This window comes from Molothrus aeneus, unplaced genomic scaffold (genome assembly GCF_037042795.1).
Source record: "Molothrus aeneus isolate 106 unplaced genomic scaffold, BPBGC_Maene_1.0 scaffold_470, whole genome shotgun sequence".
Classification (NCBI taxonomy): domain Eukaryota; kingdom Metazoa; phylum Chordata; class Aves; order Passeriformes; family Icteridae; genus Molothrus; species Molothrus aeneus.
The window spans coordinates 1-15,659 of record NW_027099145.1 but is presented as its reverse complement, the minus strand read 5'-3'; the positions used below and the strand labels follow the sequence as shown (position 1 = coordinate 15,659).

At 48.2% G+C, this 15,659-nt stretch overlaps 2 protein-coding genes across 2 annotated transcripts; one reads left to right on the top strand and one right to left on the bottom strand.

The window, feature by feature from the left end:
• Window positions 1-213: 213 nt before the first annotated feature.
• Window positions 214-3,661, bottom strand: FKRP (fukutin related protein). Its single transcript, XM_066571401.1, has 2 exons — window positions 3,440-3,661; window positions 214-1,973 (listed from the first exon to the last, which is right to left on the bottom strand). Exon 2 carries the CDS (start codon window positions 1,842-1,844, stop codon window positions 219-221), a length of 1,626 nt encoding a protein of 541 aa, XP_066427498.1. The 5' UTR covers window positions 1,845-1,973; window positions 3,440-3,661; the 3' UTR covers window positions 214-218.
• LOC136570979 (striatin-4-like) lies at window positions 1,948-14,300 on the top strand (the record flags this gene model as incomplete). Its single annotated transcript, XM_066571396.1, has 6 exons — window positions 1,948-2,000; window positions 3,293-3,539; window positions 5,580-5,683; window positions 8,040-8,107; window positions 11,106-11,166; window positions 14,067-14,300. Coding segments are annotated over exons 1-6 (767 nt in total), but the record flags the coding sequence as incomplete, so codon positions are not given.
• Window positions 14,301-15,659: the final 1,359 nt, after the last annotated feature.

Below are 15,659 nucleotides of genomic sequence, written 5' to 3'. Positions count from 1 at the left end.
GGACCCCAAAGGTGCCACAAGGAACCCCAAGGGTGACAGGAGGACACCAAGGATGGCACAGGGACCCCAAAGGTGGCACAGGGACTAGGTAAAGCAGCACAGGGACCCCAATGGCGGCACAGGGACCCCAAAGGTGGCACCAGGGCCAGGTAAAGCAGCACAGGGACCCCAAGGGTGGCACAGGGACCCCAAAGGTGACACCAAGGCTGTCCCCACTGTCACCGCCGGGTTTTATTGCCCACATCCTGCGCCAGCCTCCTGAGCCCGGGGTTGGGGTACTCGGGGTTCTCGATGGCCCCGGGCCCGAATTTGAGCTCCAGGAAGGCCCGGGGATCGTTGGGGGCTTTGGCCGCCAGCCCCGCGAAGGGCACCGTGCCCAGGGGCGCCACCAGGCTCTCGGGGAACTCCACGTCCTGCCTGTGACCCAGCCACGTGTCCTTGGTCAGCAGGGCCGTGCCGGGCCGCACGTAGAACGGCCACAGGTCCACGTGCAGCCGGTTGGCGCGGCTGAAATGCACGCGGAAAAATTCCCCCTCGGCCGCTTTCTCCCAGAGGAACCCTTGAGGATCCTCCACCGGTCCTCCGGAGGCCACCACCTGCGCCAACCAGGGGCATTTGGGGACGTCCTCGAGGTACAAGCCCACGTCCACGTCGTAGTCCCAGGGGATGATGTCCCCGAGGCGCACGGCGCCCAGGAGGGTCCCCCCTTCCAGCCAATGGCGGATTCCGGATGTTTCCAGCTGCTCCAGGACGTGGCGGGCGGTGGCGCGCAGCGCCCGGAGGCAGCACGGCGGCGTCCAGCGCCCGGCCAGGAGATACTCGGGGGTCTGGCGGCGCACGGTGCCGAAGCAGCGCGGGGTGTCCTTGGCGCAGCCGTGCCAGCGCCGGGAGCCGTCGGGCAGCACCTCCAGCTTGACCCCGAAGCGCTCCAGCAGCGCCCGGCGCTGGGCGTCCGAGGAGCTCTGGGCTCTCCAAAGGGCGTGAGGGGACAGAGGGGGACGAGGGCCCGAGGGGAAGGAGGCGGCGGCCGGGAGGAGGAGGAGGCGCCAACCGCGGGCGGCGGCTTGGAGGGACAGGGAGGTGAGAACGGGGCGGGCGAGCGGGAAGGGAAGCGCAAAGAGGTCACGGGCGCGGAGGAGCAGAACGGCCGGGGCGCCGTCCAGGGCGCCGCAAAGGTCGCCTTGGCGGCCGCCATCGTCATCGTGGTGGTCACCATCGTCATTGTGGTCGCCATCGTCATTGTGGTCGCCACCGTCATCGCGGCGGTTGCCACCGTCATCGCGGCGGTCGCTCTGGCGGTCGGCGTGGCCGTAGCGAACCGTCCACGCTTTGACGTCCACCTCCGCGCTCAAACAGCGCGGCCGCCGCCGCCCCACGGCCGCCGCCACCGCCCTGACGGCGCCGTCCGAGGCGGCTTCCAGGACGTCCCTCATGCGCCTCAGCAAACCGGGCGCGGCGCGGGCGCCGTCCGGCACCAAAGCCACGTGGCGGGTGCGCACGGCCAGCTCCGGCCGCGGCGGCGGCCGGTGAGGCTCCGGCCGAAGGGACAGCACGGCGACGCCGGCCGGCAGCGGCACCGGAGGGTACGGGGACACCTCGGCCGCCACCAGCACGGCCACGCCGGGCAGCGAGGAGAAGGAGCGGGCGGTGGCCGCCACGTCGTGGTCGGGGCCGTCGAAGTCGCGGAGGATGACGGTGACACCGGGGACGGCCTCGGGGACGGCGGCGCGCCGGGGGCGGCGGCACTGAGGGGACGCGGCGGGGAGCAGGCGGGAGCAGAGGAGGAGGAGGAGGTTGAGGGCGATGGCGGCGGCCAGGGCGGCCTGGCAGGGGGTGATTCTCATGGTGGGGGTTAATTAAGGCATTAATCAAGGGGTTAATTAGTTAATTAGGCGGCTCGTGAGTTAATTCGACGGCGTCGCTGCGCTCGGGTCTGTAGTGGCGGCGATGCCCGAGGTGACCACGCGGTGGCGCTGTGGAGATGGAAATGTTAATGAGGGGTTGGTAATTAATGTCTTAATGAACTCGCGATGGTTAAACCCCGCCCCAAAGCTTCCAAAAATCGCCTGTGATCTCCTAAAAACCCCCAGAAAGATCCTAAAACCGCCCAAAATCCCCTCTCATATCCCAAAGGGCCCTGAAATCCCACATAACCCCCCCCAATGGCCGCCCCTAAATCTCCTAAACGCCCCAAAATTCGCTCGAACGGTTCGAAGACCCCCAAAAAAACCGCAAACCCACCCAAAATCTTAAAACCCTCCCCCAAATATGAAAAATTCCCTACAATGCCTCAAATCCCTCCAAGATTCCCTGTAAACCCCCCAAAATCCCCTGTAACCCCCCCAAAGACCACCCCAAAAAGCCCTAAAACCCCCCAAAATCCCCTCTAACCTTCCAAAGACCCCTGGAAAAAGCCTAAAACCCCCCAAAATCCCCAAAGACCCCCCAAAAAAACCCAACTCCCCAAAAACCTCCCTCTAACCTTTCAAATACCCCCCTAAAAACCCTAAAACCTCCCCAAATCCCCCAAAATCCCCGATGACACCCCAAAAAACCCTAAAACCCCCCAAAATCCCCTCTAACCTCCCAAAGATCCCTGGGAAAACCCTAAAACCATCAAAAAAATCCCTCTAACCCCATAAAAAACCCAAAAACCCCAAAGATTCCCCAAAAAAACCCAAAATTCCCTCACAGCTCCCCCCGTTGCCACGGCAACAACGCCTCCATTAGCCCCGCCCTTTCAGGATGACCACGCCCCTTTCCCCGGCCCATTTCCGGCTCCCTTTGTGGCAGCCGCCATGGCGGCCGAGCGGGCTCCGCCGGTCCGGGCCTAAACCCTAAAAACCCCCCAAAATCCCCTCTAACCCTACAAAAAAAAACCTAAAGCCCCCCAAAAAACCCTAAATTCCCTCACAGCCCCCCCGTTTCCACGGCAACAACGCCTCCCATTGGCCCCGCCCCTTTTAGATGACCACGCCCCTTTCCCCGCCCCATTTCCGGCTCCCTTTGTGGCAGGAAGCCGCTGCCGCCTGTGGCTCCCTTTGTGGCAGCCGCCATGGCGGCCGAACGGGCTCCGCCGGTCCGGGCCTAAATCCTAAAAACCCTAAAAACCCCCCAAAATCCCCTCTAACCCTACAAAAAAAACCCTATAGCCCCCAAAATTCCCCCAAAAAAACCCAAAATTCCCTCACCGCTCCCCCCGTTTCCACGGCAACAACGCCTCCATTAGCCCCGCCCCTTTTCGATGACCACGCCCCTTTCCCCGCCCCATTTCCGGCTCCCTTTGTGGCAGGAAGCCGCTGCCGCCTGTGGCTCCCTTTGTGGCAGCCGCCATGGCGGCCGAACGGGCTCCGCCGGTCAGGGCCCAACCTCCGCCCCCCGGCCCCGTTCCCGGCCCCGCTCCGGGCCCCGTTCCGGGCCCCGAACCCGCGGCACGAACCGGCCTCAGCCTGCCGGGCATCCTGCACTTCATCCAGCACGAGTGGGCGCGGTTCGAGGCGGAGAAAGGGCGCTGGGAAGCGGAGAGGGCCGAGCTGCAGGTAATGGCGGCGGCGCTGCCCTCATGAGGGGAAGGACGGTGAGGGGACAGCGAGGGGGACACGGAGGGGACAGCGGGGGTCACCGGGGTGGGGTGGCCGCTGCTGGCGCCATCTTGGGAGGAAATGGCGGCCGGGACGGCGGGGAGGGGGTGGGGACACCGGGAAGGGGCGGGGGAGGCACCGGGACACGGCACCGGGGATACTGGGAGGGGCACTGGGATGGACTGGGAGGGTACTGGGATGGACTGGGAGGGTATTGGGAGGATACTGGGGATACTGGGAGGGGCACTGGGATGGACTGGGAGGGTACTGGGATGGACTGGGAGGGTACTGGGAGGGTACTGGGGATACTGGGAGGGGCACTGGGAGGGTACTGGGATACTGGGATGGGCACTGGGAGGGGCACTGGGATGGACTGGGAGGGTACTGGGAGGGTACTGGGGATACTGGGAGGGTACTGGGGATACTGGGGATACTGGGATGGGCACTGGGAGGGTACTGGGATGGACTGGGAGGGTACTGGGATGGACTGGGGATACTGGGATGGACTGGGAGGGTACTGGGGACACTGGGGTGACACCAGAGATACTGGGATGGGCACTGGGTGACCTCCCTGTCACACCATGGGTCCCCAATGTCCCCAATCCCCCCAATGTCCCCGATGTCCCTGAGTGTCCCCAATGTCCCTGAGTGTCCCCAATGTCCCTTGGTGTCCCCAATGTCCTCAGTGTCCCCAATGTCCCCAATGCCCCTGGGTGTCCCAATTGTCCCCAATGTCCCCAATGTCCCTGAGTATCCCCAATGTCCCCAATGTCCCAAATCTCCCCAATGCCCCTGAGTGTCCCCAATGTCCCCAATCCCCCCAATGTCCCCAATATCCCCGATGTCCCCTCTGATGTCCCCAATGTCCCCAAGGCGCAGGTGGCGTTCCTGCAGGGCGAGCGCCAGGGCCAGGAGAGCCTCGGGGACCTGAGTGTCCCCAATGTCCCCATTCCTCCCAATGTCCCCCATATCCCCGATGTCCCCAATGTCCCTGAGTGTCCCCAATGCCCCTGGGTGTCCCCAATGTCCCCCAATCCCCCCAATGTCCCAAATCTCCCCAATGCCCCTGAGTGTCCCCAATGTCCCCAATGTCCCTGAGTGTCCTCAATGTCCCCCATATCCCCGATGTCCCCAATATCCCTGAGTATCCCCAATGTCCCCAATGTCCCCCTATCCCCCCAATGTCCCCAATGTCCCCAATGTCCCCTGTGGTGTCCCCAAGGCGCAGGTGCTGTTCCTGCAGGGCGAGCGCCAGGGCCAGGAGAGCCTCAGGGACCTGAGTGTCCCCAATGTCCCCAATACCCCCAATGTCCTGAGTGTCCCCAATGCCCCCAATTTCCCTGAGTGTCCCCAATGTCCCCAATGTCCCTGGGTGTCCCTGAGTATCCCCATTCCCCCCAATGTCCCTGAGTGTCCCCAATGTCCCCAATGTCCCCAATGTCCCCCAATCCCCCCAATGTCCCAAATCTCCCCAATGCCCCTGAGTATCCCCAATGTCCCCCAATCCCCCCAATGTCCCTGATGTCCCCTCTGATGTCCCCTGTGGTGTCCCCAAGGCGCAGGTGGCGTTCCTGCAGGGCGAGCGCCAGGGCCAGGAGAGCCTCAGGGACCTGAGTGTCCCCAATGTCCCCAATGTCCCCATTGTCCCCAATGTCCCTGAGTGTCCCCAATGTCCCCAATGTCCCCATTGTCCCCAATGTCCCTGAGTGTCCCCAATGTCCCCAATACCCCCAATGCCCCTGAGTGTCCCCAATGTCCCCAATGCCCCTGGGTGTCCCAATTGTCCCCAATGTCCCCCAATCCCCCCAATGTCCCAAATCTCCCCAATGTCCCTGAGTGTCCCCAATGCCCCTGAGTATCCCCAATGTCCCCAGTGTCCCCCAATCCCCATAATGTCCCCCAATCCCCCCAATGTCCCAAATCTCCCCAATGCCCCTGAGTGTCCCCAATGTCCCCAATCCCCCCAATGTCCCCAATGTCCCCTGTGGTGTCCCCAAGGCGCAGGTGGCGTTCCTGCAGGGCGAGCGCCAGGGCCAGGAGAGCCTCAAGCTGGACCTGGTGAGGAGGATCCGGATGCTGGAGTTCGCCCTCAAGCAGGAGAGGTGGGGCAGAAACCCCTGAGATGGAGCCAGGAACCATCCAAGAGTTCTGGACATCAGCCAGGAACCCTAAAAAATACCCAGGAACCCTAAAAAGAACCCCCAGAAATCCTAAAAATCACCCCGAGATCCTAAAAAATAATCAGAAATCCTAAAAATCAACCAGAAATGCTAAAAAATACCCAGAAATCCTAAAAAAACACCCCAGGAATCCTAAAAAATACCCAGGAATCCTAAAAAATACTCAGGGATCTTAAAAAATACCCAGGAATCCTAAAAAGAACCCCCAGGAATCCTAAAAATCACCCAGAGATCCTAAAAAATACCCGGAAATCCTAAAAAATAATCAGAAATCCTAAAAATCAACCAGAAGTGCTAAAAAATACCCAGAAAAAAAAAATTACCCAGGAATCCTAAAAAATACTCAGGAATCTTTAAAAATACTCAGGGAATCCTAAAAAACACCCAGGAATCTTAAAAAAGACTCAGGAAATCCTAAAAAATACTCAGGAAACTTAAAAAACACCCAGGAATCCTAAAAAATACCCAGGAATCCTAAAAATCAACTGGGAATACTGAAAAATACTCAGAAATCCTAAAAAAATACTCAGGAATCTTAAAAAATACTCAGGGATTTTAAAAAATAGTCAGGAATACTAAAAATACCCAGGAATCTTAAAAATACCCAGGAATCCTAAAAATCAACCGGGAATACTGAAAAATACCCAGGAATTGTAAAAAATACCCAGGAAATCATAAAAAATACTCAGGGATCCTAAAAAATACCCAGGAATCTTAAAGAGTACCCAGAAATTGTAAAAAATACCCAGAAATCCTTAAAGGAATCCTAAAAAAACACCCAGAAATCCTAAAAATCAACCAGAAATCCTAAAAATGAACACTAAAAAATACCCAGAAATCCTAAAAAAAAATACCCAGAAATTGTAAAAAATACCCAGGAATCCTAAAAAAACCCCCAAAACTCCCCAAAAATCACCCCCCAAAAAAATCCCAAAACCTTAAAAATGCTGCCCCAAACCCCTCAAAAATCACCCCCAAAAAAAAACCTAAAAATCCCAAAACCCCAAACCCCAAAAACCCCAAAAATCCCTCAAAACCCCCTAAAAATCATCCCAAAAATCCCCAAAAATAATTCAAAAAACTCACAAAATTCACCCCAAAACCTTCAAAACCCCACCCCAAACCCCTCAAAAATCCCCCCAAAAAAACCCTAAAAACCCCAAGACCCCAAATCCCAAAAACCCCCAAAATCCCCCCAAAAAACCCCTAAAAATCATCCCCAAAACCCCCAAAAATAATTCAAAAAACTCTCACAAAATTCACCCCAAAACCTTCAAAACCCCGCCCCAAACCCCTCAAAAATCCCCCCCAAAAAAACCCTAAAAACCCCAAAACCCCAAACCCCAAAAACCCCAAAAATCCCTCAAAAAAGCCCTAAAAATGGTCCCAAAAACCCCCAAAATCACCCAAAAACTCACAAAATTCACCCCAAAACCTTCAAATCCCCGCCCCAAACCCCTCAAAAATCCCCCCCAAAAAACCCTAAAAACCCCAAATCCCAAAAACCCCTCAAAACCCCCTAAAAATCATCCCCCAAAAATCCTCAAAAAATCATCCCAAAAACCCAAAAATCATCAAAAAAACTTAAAAAATTACCACAAAAACCCCCAAAATCTTCAAAACTCCACCCCAAACCCCTCAAAAATCTCCCCAAAAAACCCTAAAAACCCCAAGACCCCAAACCCCAAAAACCCCAAAAATCCCCCCAAAAACCCCCAAAAATCATCCCCAAAAAACCCAAAAAATCATCCCCAAAAATCCCCAAAAATCCTCCAAAAAAACTTAAAAAATTCACCCCAAAACCTTCAAAACCCCACCCCAAACCCCTCAAAAGTCCCCCCAAAATAAACCCTAAAAACCCCAAAACCCCAAACCCCAAAAATCCCAAAAAATCCCAAAATCCCCCAAAAATCCCCCAAAAAACCCCAAAAAATCATCCCAAAAACCCCCAAAAATAATTCAAAAAACTCACAAAATTCACCCCAAAACCTTCAAAACTCCACCCCAAACCCCTCAAAAATCCCCCCCAAAAAAAACCTAAAAACCCCAAGACCCCAAACCCCAAAAACCCCAAAAATCCCCCCCAAAAAAACCCCAAAAATCATCCCAAAAATCCCTCAAAAAACCCCAAAAAATCATCCCAAAAAGCCCCAAAATCACCCAAAAACCTCACAAAAATCCCCCCAAAAAACCCTAAAAACCCCAAACTCTTCCCCAAACCCCAAAAAACCCCAAAAACCCCAAAAAGCCCCAAAAAACCCCAAATTTTGCCCCGCAGGTCCAAGTTCCAGAAGCTGAAATTTGGGACGGAGGCGGCGCCGGGGGAGAAGCGCCCGGAGGAGCCGGGTGGGCCCAAATTGGGGATTTTGGGGATTTTTGGGGATTTTTTGGGATTTTTTTGGGATTTTTTGGGATTTGGGGTTTTTAGGGTTTTTTTGGGGGGATTTTTGAGGGGTTTGGGGCGGGGATTTGAAGGTTTTGGGGTGAATTTTGTGAGTTTTTTGGAGGATTTTTGGGGATTTTTGGGATGATTTTTGGGGGATTTTTGGGGTTTTTGGGGTTTGGGGTCTTGGGGTTTTTAGGGTTTTTTTGGGGGTGATTTTTGAGGGGTTTGGGGCGGGGTTTTGAAGGTTTTGGGGTGAATTTTGTGAGTTTTTTGGAGGATTTTTGGGGATTTTTGGGATGATTTTTGGGGGATTTTTGGGGTTTTTTGGGGTTTGGGGTTTTGGGGTTTTTAGGGGTTTTTTTGGGGAGATTTTTGAGGGGTTTGGGGCAGAGATTTAAAGATTTTGGGGGGTTTTAGGGTGATTTTTAAAGTTTTTTTGAGGATTTTTGGGGGTTTTGTGTGATTTTTGGGGTTTTTTAGGGGATTTTTGGGGTTTTTAGGGTTTTTTGGGGGGATTTTTGAGGGGTTTGGGGCAGAGTTTTGAAGGTTTTGGGGTGAATTTTTTAAGTTTTTTTGGAGGATTTTTGGGGATTTTTGGGATGATTTTTGGGGGATTTTTGGGATTTTGGGAATTTTTGGGATTTTTTGGGATTTGGGGTTTTTAGGGTTTTTTTGGGGGGATTTTTGAGGGGTTTGGGGTGGGGTTTTGGAGGTTTTGGGGTGAATTTTGTGAGGATTTTTGGGGATTTTTGGGATGATTTTTTTGGGGGTTTTTGGGATGATTTTTTGGGGTTTTTGAGGGATTTTTGGGGTTTTTGGGGTTTGGGGTTTTGGGATTTTTAGGGTTTTTTTGGGGGGATTTTTGAGGGGTTTGGGGCAGAGTTTTGAAGATTTTGGGGGCTTTTAGGGTGATTTTTAAAGTTTTTGTGAGGATTTTTGGGGGTTTTGGGTGATTTTTGGGGTTTTTTTGGGGGATTTTTTGGGGTTTTTTGGGATTTGGGATTTTTAGGTTTTTTTTGGGGGGATTTTTGAGGGGTTTGGGGCGGGGATTTGAAGATTTTGGGGTGAATTTTGTGGTAATTTTTAAAGTTTTTTGGAGGATTTTTAGGGGTTTTGGGATGATTTTTTGGGGTTTTTGGGATGATTTTTAGGGTTTTTTGGGGGATTTTTGGGGTTTTTTGGGATTTGGGATTTTTAGGGTTTTTTTGGGGGGATTTTTGAGGGGTTTGGGGCGGGGATTTGAAGGTTTTGGGGGCTTTTAGGGTGATTTTTGTGAGGTTTTTTGAGGATTTTTGGGGTTTTGGGGTTTTTTGGGGTTTGGGGTTTTTAGGAATTTTTGGGGGGATTTTTGGGGTCATTTTTGGTTCTTTTTGGGGGATTTTGGGGTGGTTTTTGGGGTAAATTTTAGGTTATTTTTGGGGTAATTTGGGGTAATTTTTCGGTTATTTTTGGGTTATTTTTAGGTTATTTTGGGGGTGGTTTTTGGGGTAATTTTTGGGTTATTTTGGGGGTGGTTTTTGGGGTAATTTTTAGGTTATTTTTGGGGTAATTTTGGGTTATTTTTTAGGCTGATTTGGGGCTGATCTGGGGCTGATTTTGGGTTATTTTGGGGTTATTTTTAGGTTATTTTTGGGATAATTTTTGGGTTATTTTTGGGTTATTTTTGGGCTGATGTGGGGCTGATTTGGAGATATTTTGGGGTAATTTTTAGGTTATTTTTTGGGTGGTTTTGGGGTAACTTTTAGGTTATTTTTGGGTTCTTTTTAGGGTAATTTTTGGTTATTTTTGGGGTATTTTGGGGTAATTTTTAGGATATTTTTGGGTTATTTTTGGGCTGGTTTTGGGTTATTTTGGGGGTGGTTTTTGGGGTAATTTTGGGCTTGTTTTTGGGTTATTTTTGGGGTAATTTTTAGGTTATTTTTGGTGTTTTTTTGGGTTATTTTTAGGCTGATTTGGGGCTGATTTTGGGGTATTTTGGGGGTAATTTTTAGGTTATTTTTGGGTTATTTTTGGGCTGATTTGGGGATATTTTGGGGGTAATTTTTAGGTTATTTTTGGGGTATTTTTGGGATAATTTTTGGGTTATTTTGGGGATAATTTTTGGGATAATTTTTGGGGTATTTTTGGGTTTTTTTGGGTTATTTTTGGGTTATTTTGGGGTATTTTTGGGGTTATTTTGGGGGTATTTTTGGGTTATTTTGGGATGATTTTTTGGGTATTTTTGGGATAATTTTTGGGATAATTTTGGGATAATTTTTAGGTTATTTTTAGGTTATTTTGGGGATAATTTGGGGATAATTTTTAGGTTATTTTTAGGTTATTTTGGGGATAATTTTTAGGTTATTTTTGGGTTATTTTGGGGATAATTTTGGGTTATTTTTGGGTTATTTTGGGGTTATTTTTGGGTTATTTTGGGGATAGTTTTGGGGTTATTTTTGGGATAATTTTTGGGATAATTTTTAGGTTATTTTTGGGATAATTTTTGGGCTATTTTGAGTTATTTTTGGGTTATTTTTGGGTTAATTTTGGGGATAATTTTTGGGATAATTTTGGGTTATTTTTGGGATAATTTTGGGGATAATTTTTGGGTTATTTTTGGGTTATTTTTGGGATAATTTGGGGATAATTTTTAGGTTATTTTTAGGTTATTTTGGGGATAATTTTTAGGTTATTTTTAGGTTATTTTGGGGATAATTTTGGGGTATTTTTGGGGTTATTTTGGAGGTATTTTTGGGTTATTTTGGGATGATTTTTTGGGTATTTTTGGGATAATTTTTGGGATAATTTTGGGATAATTTTTAGGTTATTTTTAGGTTATTTTGGGGATAATTTTGGGATAATTTTTAGGTTATTTTTAGGTTATTTTGGGGATAATTTTTAGGTTATTTTTAGGTTATTTTTGGGTTCTTTTGGGTTCTTTTGGGTTATTTTTGGGTTTCTCACCCTGATTTCCCCCAGTGTCCAACGGCCCCGTGGAGCTGGAGGGAGCCTGGAAGGAGGGGAGGCAGCTCCTGCGCCAGTGAGTGCTGGGATTATTGGGGATTTTGGGGAATTTTGGGAATTTTTGGGGAATTTTTGGGGAATTTTTGGGATTTGGGGGGTTTGGGGGTTTTTTGGGCAATTTTTGAGACTTTTTGGGGCAATTTTGGGGGATTTTTGTGGAATTTTTGGGGGATTTTTGGAGGATTTTGGGGCCGTTTTTGTGGGATTTTGGGTGGGATTTTGGGGCATTTTTGGTGGGATTTTCCCAGAATTTTTGGGGGAATTTTTCCAGGATTTTTGTGGGGATTTTTCCAGGATTTTCTCAATATTTTGGGGGCATTTTTCCAGGATTTTTGTGGGAATTTTTGTGGGATTTTTGGAGGATTTTTATGGGAATTTTTGGGGGATTTTTGGAGGATTTTGGGGCCGTTTTTGTGGGATTTTGGGGCATTTTTGGTGGGATTTTCCCAGAATTTTTGGGGGAATTTTTCCAGAATTTTTGTGGAATTTTTGCAGAATTTTTTTGAGGATTTTGGGCCGTTTTTGTGGGTTTTTTGATGGGATTTTGGGGCATTTTTGGTGGGATTTTTGGTGGGATTTTTGCGGGGATTTTTTCAGGATTTTCGTGGATTTTTCTGGAATTTTTGCAGGATTTTGCAGGATTTTTGTGGGAATTTTTTGTGGATTTTATCTGGGATTTTTCCGGAATTTTTCTGGAATTTTTGCGGAATTTGTGGAGGATTTGGGGCCGTTTTTGTGGGATTTTGGATGGGATTTTGGGGCATTTTTGGTGGGATTTTTCCAGAATTTTTGTGGGGATTTTTCCAGGATTTTCTCAATATTTTGGGGGATTTTTCCAGGATTTTTCCTGGATTTTTGTGGGGATTTTTGCAGGATTTTTTTCTGGATTTTTGTAAATTTTTCCAGGATTTTTTCAGGATTTTTGTGGAATTTCTTCTGGGATTTTTCCTGGATTTTTGTGGGAATTTTTGCAGGATTTTCTCAGGATTTTTCCAGAATTTTTCCAGGATTTTCTCGGGATTTTTGTGGGGATTTTTGCCGAGATTTTTCTGGAATTTTCCTGGATTTTTGTGGGAATTTTTTGTGGATTTTATCTGGGATTTTTCCAGAATTTTTGTGGAATTTTTGCGGAATTTTTGGAGGATTTTGGGGCCGTTTTTCTGGGATTTTGGATGGGATTTTGGGGTTTTTTGGTGGGAATTTTCCAGAATTTTCCCCGAAATTTTTGTGGGGATTTTTCCAGGATTTTCTCAATATTTTTGGGTGATTTTTTCTGGGATTTTTCCTGGATTTTTGTGGGAATTTTTGCAGGATTTTCTCAGGATTTTTCCAGAATTTTTCCAGGATTTTCTCGGGATTTTTGTGGGGATTTTTTCAGGATTTTTCCTGGATTTTTGTGGAATTTTTCCAGGATTTTCTCAGGATTTTGTGGGGATTTTTTCCAGGATTTTGAGGGGATTTTTCCAGGATTTTTGTGGAGATTTTTGTGGAATTTTTGTGGGAATTTTCCAGGATTTTTGTGTGGATTTTTTCTGGGATTTTTCCAGAATTTTTGGGGGAATTTTCCGGAATTTTTCTGGGGATTTTCCCAAGATTTTTGTGTGGATTTTTTCTGGGATTTTTCCACAATTTTTCCAGAATTTTTTCTGGGATTTTCAAAAAGTTTTTGTGGGATTTTTCCTGGGATTTTCTCAGGATTTTCGTGGGGATTTCCCCAAAATTTTTGTGGGGATTTTTCCAGGATTTTTGTGGAATTTTTCCAGAATTTTCTCAGGATTTTTGTGGGAAATTTTGCAGGATTTTTGAAGGGATTTTCCCAAGATTTTTGTGTGGATTTTTTCTGGGATTTTTCCAGGATTTCTGTGGAGATTTTTTCCAGTATTTTTGTGGGAATTTTTCCAGAATTTTTGTGGGGAATTTTTGCAGGATTTTTGCAGGGATTTTTGTGGGATTTTTACAAGAATTTTGAGGGAATTTTTCCAGGATTTTTGTGGAGATTTTTCCGGCATTTTTGTGGGATTTTTTCCAGAATTTTCGTGGGATTTTTTTCCAGGATTTTTTGTGGAGCCTTTTCTGGGATTTTAGGGTGGATTTTTCCAGGATTTTTCCATGAATTTTCCCGCATTCTTGTGGCATTTTCACAGGAATTTCAGGGGAATTTTCCACATTTCTGTGACAATTTTTCCCATTTTTGTGGGATTTTTTCCCATTTTCCTGGGAATTTTCAGGATTTTCCCCTCGAGGACCTTTTCCCATCATTCCCCACCCCTAAAATTCCCATTTTTCCCGTTTTTCCCCCAAATCAGGTACCTGGACGAGGTTGGCTACAGCGACACCATCCTGGCCATGAGGGCCCAATTCCAGAACTTTCCACGGGAATTTCTGGGACTTTTCCAGGTTTTTTGTGGGATTTTTTCAGGATTTTTGTGGGGATTTTTCAAGATTTTTGTGGGAATTTTTCCTGGATTTTTGTGGAGATTTTTTCCAGGATTTTTGTGGGAATTTTTCCAGAATTTTTGTGGGGAATTTTTGCAGGATTTTTGCAGGGATTTTTGTGGGATTTTTGCAAGAATTTTGAGGGGATTTTTCCAGGATTTTTGTGGAGATTTTTCCGGAATTTTTGTGGGATTTTTTCCAGAATTTTCGTGGGATTTTTTTCCAGGATTTTTTGTGGAGCCTTTTCTGGGATTTTAGGGTGGATTTTTCCAGGATTTTTCCATGAATTTTCCCTCATCCTTGTGGCATTTTCACAGGAATTTCAGGGGAATTTTCCACATTTCTGTGGCAATTTTTCCCATTTTTGTGGGATTTTTTCCCATTTTCCTGGGAATTTTCAGGATTTTCCCCTCGAGGACCTTTTCCCACCATTCCCCACCCCTAAAATTCCCATTTTTCCCGTTTTTTCCCCCAAATCAGGTACCTGGACGAGGTTGGCTACAGCGACACCATCCTGGCCATGAGGGCCCGGCGGCTGCGGGCGCTGCTGGGCCGGAGCCCCCCCCCGATTCCAGAACTTTCCCCGGGGATTTCCTCCGGAATTTTGGGAATTTCGGGAATTCCTGGAGCCCCCCCCAGCCCCGGGACCCCCCCCTCCCCTCCCCCGGGCTCGGAGTCGCTGCTGCTGCGAAGGATCCAGGAGCAGATCCAGAGGTTTGGGGCGAATTCCGGGGAATTTGGGGAATTTATTTGGGGATTTTTGGGGGAATTTTGGGGGATTTTGGGGGGGTTTGAGGGAATTTGGGGGGGGATTTTGAGGGAATTTTGGGGGGGTTTGGGGGAGATTTGGATGGAAGTTTTAGGGAATTTTTGAGGGGATTTTTGAGGGGATTTTTAGGGAATTTTGGGATTTTTATGGAATTTTGGGGTGGTTTGGGGAAGATTTGGATGGGATTTTGAGGGAATTTTTAGGGAATTTTGGGGATTTGGGGATTTTAGGGAATTTTTGGAGGGTTTGGGGATTTTAGGGAATTTTTGGGGGTGGGGTTGGGAGGTTTTGGGGTGGTTTAGAGGGAATTTTTGGGATTTTTAGGGAATTTTGGGGTGGTTTGGGGAAGATTTGGATGGGATTTTGAGGGAATTTTTAGGGAATATTTTTGGGGATTTGGGGATTTTAGGGAATTTTTGGAGGGTTTGGGGATTTTAGGGAATTTTTGGGGTGGGGTTGGGAGGTTTTGGGGGGGTTTTGAGGGAATTTTTGGGATTTTTAGGGAATTTTTGGGGGGATTTTGAGGGAATTTTGGGGGGATTTGGGGCAGATTTCGATGGAAGTTTTAGGGAATTTTTAGGGAATATTTTTGAGGGGATTTGGGGTTTTTAGGGAATTTTTTGGGGTGGGGTTGGGAGGTTTTGGGGGGCTTTTGAGGGAATTTTGGGGGGGTTTGGGGGAGATTTGGATGGAAGTTTTAGGGAATTTTTGGGGGTTGTTTGGGGTGGTTTTGGGGGCATTTTGAGGGAATTTTGGAGAATTTTTAGGGAATTTTTGGGGGGATTTTGAGGGAATTTTGGGGGGCTTTGGGGGAGATTTTGATGGAATGTTGAGGGAATTTTTAGGGAATTTTGGGGGATTTGGGGATTTTAGAGAATTTTTTGGGGGTGGGGTTGGGAGGTTTTGGGGGGGTTTTGAGGGAATTTTTGGGATTTTGAGGGAATTTTGGGGAATTTTTAGGGAATTTTTGGGGGCATTTTGAGGGAATTTTGGGGGGTTTGGGGAAGATTTGGATGGGATTTTGAGGGAATTTTTAGGGAATATTTTTGGGGATTTGGGGATTTTAGGGAATTTTTGGAGGGTTTGGGGATTTTAGGGAATTTTTGGGGTGGGGTTGGGAGGTTTTGGGGGGGTTTTGAGGGAATTTTTGGGATTTTGAGGAAATTTTGGGGGGGTTTGGGGGAGATTTGGATGGAATGTTGAGGGAATTTTTAGGGAATTTTGGGGGAATTGGGGTTTTAGGAAAATTAGGGGGGATTTGAGGGAATTTTTGGGATTTTGAGGGAATTTTGGGGAATTTTTAG